Source organism: Momordica charantia, assembly GCF_013281855.1.
Source record: "Momordica charantia cultivar OHB3-1 chromosome 4 unlocalized genomic scaffold, Mcharantia_2.0 BLBB01000004.1, whole genome shotgun sequence".
NCBI lineage: Eukaryota > Viridiplantae > Streptophyta > Magnoliopsida > Cucurbitales > Cucurbitaceae > Momordica > Momordica charantia.
Window position 1 is genome coordinate 5,820,693 of NW_028275162.1, and position 8,755 is coordinate 5,829,447.

Below are 8,755 nucleotides of genomic sequence, written 5' to 3' on the forward strand. Positions count from 1 at the left end.
TATCTTGGAGCTGCTGAACAGACAGCGAAGCGATCGAAGTGGAATATTGCGATTGATTTTCTTGAGCGATAGTCTTTCCCTTGTCATTTATCTTAATAGCAAGGGTTTGACTCGACTCAGCAACATCTCTGTTTTCAATCTGATTCTTCAAGGAAGCGATTTCATAATCTCTTTCTTCCACTGTCTTCATCAATGCAGAGAGCTTCTTTTCCATTTCAGCCATTTTTTCATCCATAGTGCTTGTATCAGTCATCATAACAGAGACAATGTCAGGGTTAAGATCAAATAAGGGGTTATGATTAACAAGAAACTCATTTTCAATAACTGTTTCTTGCAGCATCATTACTTTGTTTGCAACAACAGGAAGAGTTTGATGTTCCCGTAGTTGGAATTCATGAGAGCAACCATAGATGATATGACCCATATGAAGGTTACTCATGTAAGCAGCTGTTGTAGAAGCCTTTTTAAATTCCATTGATTCTCTTGAAAAACTTTAAGTCTTGAGAAGGAGATGAGAGGTAGAGATGGTCCCACTGGGCGTGCCAATTTGTTCACACGAAATTTCCGAAGAAATTATATTTCGTGGAGTTGAACTTTTATATTTGTAGTATGTGTTGTATAGTGGATTCAATCTCTAATCTTTATCCTCTGATTCTTTCTCTCGAACTTGATGTGAAGATTGAAATGCTTGTTCTTGAATTTGAATCGAAGTTATATGTTCTTCGAAAGTTTTCAAGTCTTCAAGTGTTCAAAGTCTTCAAGTTGGTCTTCGAATCTTCAAATCTTTAGAGAGTCTTCAATTTGGTGTGAATTCTCTCAATTCTGAAATTCTGAACCTCCAAAATGAATGAGGTCTCCTCTATTTATGGAGGTTTCCATAAGCTTTGGTGGGCCATCGGGCTTGGGTAATTTTGGGCCAAGCCCAATTCTTTTAAATGGATTTATTTAAATTTAAATATTAATCCACTTTATTTCATGGTAAATTGAGTTTTGGGCCAAGATTGTGAACCAAATCGATTCCAAACCCAATACTCATATGACCCAATTACATATTTTAATTGTCAAATTATCTTTAATTTTAATTTAGGGTTAATATATAATTAATCCCTAAATAAAATAGATAATGACGTGGTCGTTTATGATTGGCCCAAATTTTTTGGTTCTACAGATACCTTAACCACATAACATTTTTCTTGAGAAGATTTAAGTGTATTCTACCCTCTAAGTTAAAAAAAAAAAACCATAGGAGATTTTATTAAATGAACAAAATTATTAGACTAATTTTATGAGAGAGAGATTGAAGGCACATTTTATGGCAGACAAAGACCATTGAAAGAAATTTGTAGAATTCTACGGTGCCTCCACTCTTTACTCCTAGCATTTGAAACGAACTCCCTAATATGGAAGCAAACCCCATCTGTGGTCTCAATATAAAAAGGCTAAAGGAGAGCCCTCAAACGTACACAACCAACACAAAATAACACATAATTAATTATCCCTTCAAAGCACAGCCTTTGCCTTTGAATTTAGAAATGGCATTATCCCCCAAGTTGGTGTTGGCCCTGTGCTTGCTGGGACTAAGCCTAAGGCTAGGTGACGCTTACAGCACCCCGCAGGAGTATGTGGCCATCCACAACGCCATTCGCGCACAGTATGGCGTTGGCCCAGTGACTTGGAACCAAACCTTGGCCGACTACGCTCAGAATTACGCCAACTCTAAATATGCTACTTGTGAGATGAAGCACTCCGGTGGACCCTATGGGGAAAACTTGCTAGAGGCATACGAGACGACGTCGGCCGAGTTGACGGTGAAGTTCTGGGCAAGTGAGAGCAAGTTCTACGACTACAACGCCAACAAGTGCGTCGGGGGCGAGTGTGGGCATTTTAGGGCTGTGGTGTGGAGGGACACCAAACAAATTGGTTGTGCAATGCTCAAGTGCCAAAACAATTGGGTTTTTGTCATCTGTAGTTACTATCCTGCAGGCAACAATCCTGCCCTCCGTCCTTACTAAATTCACTTCCCATTTCCCAACCCAATTCTTTCAAAAACCTCATTCTTTCATTTGGCAGTTGATCAACAAATAATATAGTTTTGTTCTTATTCTTATCATTTTTTTCCAAATTTTTCATCTTGATGATCAACTTGCTCGATGATATAGAAATCAATCACTTCAACAAACGCTTAGTCATAATTCACTCAAAATTAAGTTTAATTTATTTCGATGTCTGGTGTCACGGTCATACATTTTTCAACCATGCGGCGCCATGATCTAAGCTCGATCATGGCCAGTCTTACAGGGAAAACTCTAGTCCCAATACACTTTCGCGCCCTTTGTGGCTTCGTCGGACCTTAGGCGGGGTTCTTTGTTCCTCGACCGAGCTTCACTTGCATGCAGAATGCTAACTTATCTCGGCACTACACGTCGCATGTACATGCATTTCACTTCTCTCGCGACTCTAGCCGACTTGCCTCTACTCTAGGTCAAGCCCCAAGGTTCTACCTTACCTTTACACTAGGCAAAAGTCCTCTAAACTCGATGTCGTAATTCATTTCTAACCATCTTGGTTTTCAGTCACTCGACTGTCGTGCTTCTACACTGAATCTGGACCTGGGATGAGTTTTGACCTTTGATAGTAAAACAGCAACCGAGTACTATTAGGAGATTCTTTTCGCTTAACTATGATGAAACTAACTTATCAGGATCGGACGCCTCATTAAGACCATTACTATCGAGAAATTAATCAATAAAGGGCTAAAAGATCTATACTGCCACGACGATTCCTGTCGATAGTCTGAAAGATTTGAAAATATTCATTTTTATAAATAATACAACATTTTCTAAAAGGTAATTAGAAATATGGTATTTTAAAAAGTTCATTAATCCCCTATTTACTTTTTGTTTTTGGTATAAAAGTTTTAGGAGTGGACACTCAAACTTCGGATTACTAATTAATTAGTATTTAATCAGTTGATTTATATTTAAGTTAGCTACTCATTTATTTTAATCAGATAATGATTAATAAGTATGTTCAAGATGTAAAAAATGTTGAATTTCATATGATAATCATTATTCATGTAGATTAACTGCAATTATATTTAACAATTGATTTGGATATGGATTAACTGCAATTATATCAATTATACTGCCATCTGTGAATATATGGAGTTATATATCGACAGAAAGAAGACAACTCTTTAACAACGATTCTACAAAGTCGAGTTTTCTAAGCTCGGTGTTCCATATCTGAACTACCACATTTTCTCCATTCCGACCGACTTACGATAGGTACGGTCGAGGTGTCGAGATTAAAGAGTAACCAAGAGAGCTAGTACAAATGACGACAAACATATTTTCTAAGAAGACAACTTGGTCCTAGGTTGTCGGAAGCCCTCTTGGAAGCTCGCCTCTATAAATAGAGTGTCCCTCCTTTTCTAAAGGTACGCGAAATATACCCTCTCTCGAATATAGATCAGACTGAGTATTGACTTGACTAAAGCATCGGAGTGCTAAGTTTGTTTTGCAGCGTGTGGAGTTCTTCGATGCGACCAGTCCGAGCCTCGCGGATTCCAAGATTGATCTACTATCAAACATATACTAATTAACCAAGTTAAAACGTCATTATCGATATAGATTAGTCATGAATTTAACTTTTTCTCTTTGCTATTTTTGCATTTTTTTTAATAATATTTTATCTCAACAACCTATATCTCTATTTAATTACTAATATAGCAAAAAACAACACCAACTCTTAACCAAATGGTATGACCAATAGTGGTGTGGCAACATCATGTTTATGCATAATACATGTTAATAGCATTAATTAATTAGAGTCCCATTAAGATAATTTGCATATATAATAATAATTCATAAAGATAACACCATTATCTTTCTTCTTCCTTTTTTTCTTTCTATGACAATTGGCCAACTCATCGAAATTTTTCAACTTTGATAAGTTCAGTAAGGAAACTGGCCTTGATAGTTGCCTGGAGGATCATAGTTACATATCACAAATATCCAATTGTTATGGCATTTCACTCGAGCACAACCCACATGCTTGGTGTCCCGCCACACCACCTGCGTATAATGGCGACACTCGTCCCCGACGCAGCGGTTGGATCGGTGGTCGTAGTACTTCTTCTCGCTCACCCAGAAGTTCACCGCCTCCACTGCGGTCATCTCACCATACCCTTCAGATAGATTCTCGCCGTAAGGTCCATAGGAGTGTTGCAGCTCGCAAGTGCCAATCTTCTTGTTGGCGTAAGTTTGGGCGTAGGCGGCCAAGGTGTAGTTCCACGACACCGGGCCGACACCGACCCTGGCTCGGGCAGCATTGTGGGCATTGACGAAGTCTTGGTGGGAGTTTTGGGCCATGGTGAGGGGTGCTAGGGTTACCCCCAACAGGGTTATGGCTGAGAGAAGGTTGGCCAATGCCATTTTGGACATCTCTCTTTCTTCTCTTGGAACAAACACTTGTTTTGGTGGTGGAGAACTGTGAAGTCTTGTAAAGGCTATTTATAGATAGAGAGCATAGAGAGAGAATATTGTAATGCTTAGAGAGAGGGTGAGAGTTGTAATTTCCTCTCTCTCTCATGCATATTGGAACTAAAGGAAAAAAGCAAGTGCATGTGAGAAAGTGTGACCAATGAAAGAAATCCCACAATTTACTCTAATCAAACTTTTAACCGTTAGATAGGTAGATAACATCAATCCACACTTTAGTGAATAAAAATATCAATTACATTTCTGTTGTTGGTTGAGAAACACGGTGACCAATACATGATATCGAACTGTGAGACCTCAACGTAGATGGTACCCCAAAGCCTCAAGTCTGTCACTATGTCATCCTCCAAAGACTTGTAGACTTCTCGTTAAAAAGTGTTCGAATTTCATCTCCAATATGTCTGTCTCTTCAATCTAAGAATGACTCGTCCACCCAAAATTAGAATGGTATAGATGAATAAGAGGATTAATAAAAACCAATTTAACTTTTCCATTACTTTTTTATATCCGTGAGTGTTCCAGTTAGCTTGCGAGCACCTCGACTAATCTCACGGGGCAACCATCCAATTCTACTACATTTAGTTGCCAAAAACACACAAAATTAATTGATACACCATATAACCAATTGTTTTTACCTTTTCTTTTTCCTTCGCTGCATAGATCACTCCACAAATTATTCTTGAATCAAGGGTTGTTCTTCTTCTTTATTAACTTTTTTTTAGAGAGGTAATTGGGTAAGTTTGAAAAGTAGGTGTCACCCAAAAAATGTGGCGCAAATAAAGCTTAAAATTATGGTTGGTTCACATGGCTATATGTATATATAACTAACAAAGTTGTAGACAGTTGAACTTTCAGCTGTTTCCATAATAATATTGGAACTCAAAAGTCATTCTTTCAACAGTGCTTTAATTTAATTTGGGTTTGCCCATGTGAGTGTATGTCGCTTTCCTTATCTTCTTCTTTTTCTTATTACCCTTCCAACTTGATAACATGCTTCTCAATTGTCTCCATTTTTATATTTGGTTATAAAAATATATGCTTTTCAACTTTGATCTCTAAATTCATCGATGGTTCTAATCTGGTCTATAAAATTTAACAAGTTCTCCTCATCTTTTCAATGTGGGATCTTTAACATGCTCTCTCAAGATCGTGACTCTTTTGGCTCATAGATCTTGGTCGGATCACATTTTTGGACTGGATGCTCGTTTGAGCTTTTGAACTCTGATACCATATCAATATTTATTGGGTTCCATCTCAAAATCAATTAGCAATGAGAGGAGTAGTCTCATGTTATTATAAACTTTCGTAAGGCCCCTTATCTTTTTAGTGTATGACCCTTAACATCACTTGACATATTAAAATCTAGAGGAAAAATAATGAAAAAGTAGCATGACATGTTTTGCTCTAAATTAATGTATAAATATTTTTTATGTACCATCCTAAAAGATAATGGTAGAGTTACCAACGGATAGAAGTTGACAAAAAAAAATCTAGTTCAAAATTAAAAGTATATTAAACATTTTTTTAGTATCACGCGTGCGTGGGAGTGAAGATTCGAACTCACAACCTTTTTAGTTAGACATAGATTTAATTCAGAGTCATTAGTCCGAATTTATTAAAATTTGAGAGATTAAAATAGTATTTCTTATATGTTTTAACCCTATACTTTACCTCAACACTTTACTCATCTAATATTATACTTCTCTTCAATTCTTGTATATATATTATTTTCCATTTGAATGGTTTTATTTTTTTTGTTAAATTCCCTATATTCTTAATTACATTATATATCATTATTCTTTTGATCAAAGCTTATATCTTTTTGTTATGAAAAAAAATAGAAATCTAACCTAACTACTTATTTGTGGTGGAAATTATTCCAAAATGAGAAACATAAATCCAACTTGCCATTATTAGTTTTACACTCACATGGGAGTTAGCTCTAGCTTCTTTTTACTTTTCAACAAAAATGTTTTAAAAAAAAAAATAAATGATGGATCATATTTCATAAACAAAATATCATATTATAAAACTCATTGTTACATTTACAAATAACTTGTCAGGTTGGATTTATATTACCAAACAATATTAATACTAATATTATAATATAACTTTTAAAACCCCCACATTTGAGAACGAAACAAAATTTTAAAAATATAGAGATCAAGTTAAAATAAAAATTACTAAAAAAAAATAAATTAAATCTAATCATTTTAGGTTATAATCTTAGGATGTCTTTTAATTATTGCTAGTTGGCTGATTACGGTAAGCTCAGCATTATTCATAACTTAATTGGGAAGTGATTTGATTTTTGTTCTTTTATCTAATTATTTATTATTGCTAGTTTTATAGAATGTATTAATTTGAGAGTATAAATTTTTCTCGTGTGATCAAGCACATGTAGAGACATAAAAATATATACCACACTTTTTTTTTTCTTTTTTTGGAGAATTCATGAAGCAAATAATTTGAACATGACAAGATAATGTTTTAAAAGAATTTAACCCAAAAAAAAAACGCACACCCTTTTTTTAGTATAACACGTGGGGTGGGAGATCGAACTCATAACTTCTTGGTTTGAGATATATACCAATTACGTTTGAGCTATGTTCACTTTAATTAAAAAAAAACGTACACCGTTTAATATTTGACAATTTGAACTACATAAAATAATATGACAAGGTAGCACATATGGTCCAATTAATTTAAAGTATATGATATATTTAATCATATAAAGTTTAAAATTTCATCGTTTAGATTTTATGTTTTTTCTACTTATTTCATTTTTCTTACTAAAAATATATTTTATTTTGGTCTCTATATTTCAGTCACCTAAACTTTACATTAAAAAATTATTTTAATCTTTTTCATTACTCTTTTAACAAAAAATTTAAATTGGTTTTGAAACTTGGCACTTGACCTACAACATATAGTTAATTAATTAAATAGAAATTATGCCAAATAACATAAAATTAATATGATTACTTTTTTCTCAAAAGGTCACAAAAGTGCGTTTCTGATTGGTCTCAGGTAATTGTCTAAGTTTACGATTTATGTCATTTTTTTTAATTTTTAACCCAATGCTTATTTATAAAAATATATATTTCTTTTGTATTACTTTTTTAATTCTCTCTTAATTCAAACTGTGGTTCATTTTAGACATCTAACCATCAAAAATAAATAAATACATCCATATATGTGATATGTTGGGTTACTATTAAATATTTTATCAAAAAAATAACACAATACTAAAATAATTTTGTAGGTAAAGTTCGGGACTAAAATAAGATATTTAAAAGTTGAAAACCATAGTGAAACATGCATAAAAATTTATGGATCAAAATAAGATTTAATTAAATCTTGTTACGTATTATAGCATGGAATAATTCATGTCTATATCTAGTTTTATCCCTTCTTAAATATCCAAAATGAAAGTCGTGGATAAAAACAATCAGTCACATTACCAATCATTTGTCGAATCAAAGTTTCAAATAACAAACTTAATTACATGTTCAAAAGAAATTTTGAACATAATTTTGGTTCAAACATTAGAAAACCTACATACCAAAGTTTAAGGCACAAATACCTTTCGTGATGGCATAGATGACGTCGTAAAAAACTTCATAAGATTTCGTGATGTCATAAGGTTTCGTGACATTTTTTAAACGTCACAGAAGACTAAATTTCTACTAGCGTGGAGGGAAAACAAAGAAAAATAAAAAGTGGGATTAGGGATGGATCTTCAAAATAAGAATAAGAACCTTAAAAGTTGGATGTGCAATGATGATTAAAAAGGTTTAAGGTACCCTAAATAAGGGTAAAAATATCTTAACATTTGGCTTATGATTGATTAAACTTGACCATAAATCAAGGTAATTAAGGTAAATGATTAGGAATTGATTTAAGGTACCCTAATTAAACAAGCGCGGTGATTGATTAAACTTGACCATAGATTGAGGTTAAGGTAAATGATGATTAGGACTTGTAAAATCAATTGAAGTATATGAGCAATTAAAAACATCATGTTTACATGATGAATTTTAGTTTCATTTTAAATATTGAAAATCATTAGAATCTCGATTTTTATATATTCTAACAAAAAAAAAATTGAATCTATCACCGATCACAAATGTGAGGTAAGGATCTTAACCATGCAACAACCCTCACTAAACTATATGCTAAGTTGACAATGAAAATTTCAATAATAAAATTTAATTTAATTTTTTTTTCTTTTAAGAATATAGTAATACAAT

At 33.6% G+C, this 8,755-nt stretch overlaps 2 protein-coding genes across 2 annotated transcripts; one reads left to right on the forward strand and one right to left on the reverse strand.

Annotated features, from left to right (window-relative positions):
- Positions 1-1,470: 1,470 nt before the first annotated feature.
- Positions 1,471-2,110, forward strand: LOC111025079 (basic form of pathogenesis-related protein 1-like). The gene has a single exon (XM_022302938.2). It carries the CDS (start codon positions 1,533-1,535, stop codon positions 2,010-2,012), a length of 480 nt encoding a protein of 159 aa, XP_022158630.1. The 5' UTR covers positions 1,471-1,532; the 3' UTR covers positions 2,013-2,110.
- A 1,727-nt stretch (positions 2,111-3,837) lies between these two features.
- Positions 3,838-4,500, reverse strand: LOC111025075 (basic form of pathogenesis-related protein 1). Its single transcript, XM_022302933.2, has one exon. It carries the CDS (start codon positions 4,443-4,445, stop codon positions 3,957-3,959), a length of 489 nt encoding a protein of 162 aa, XP_022158625.1. The 5' UTR covers positions 4,446-4,500; the 3' UTR covers positions 3,838-3,956.
- Between the last annotated feature and the right edge of the window lie 4,255 nt (positions 4,501-8,755).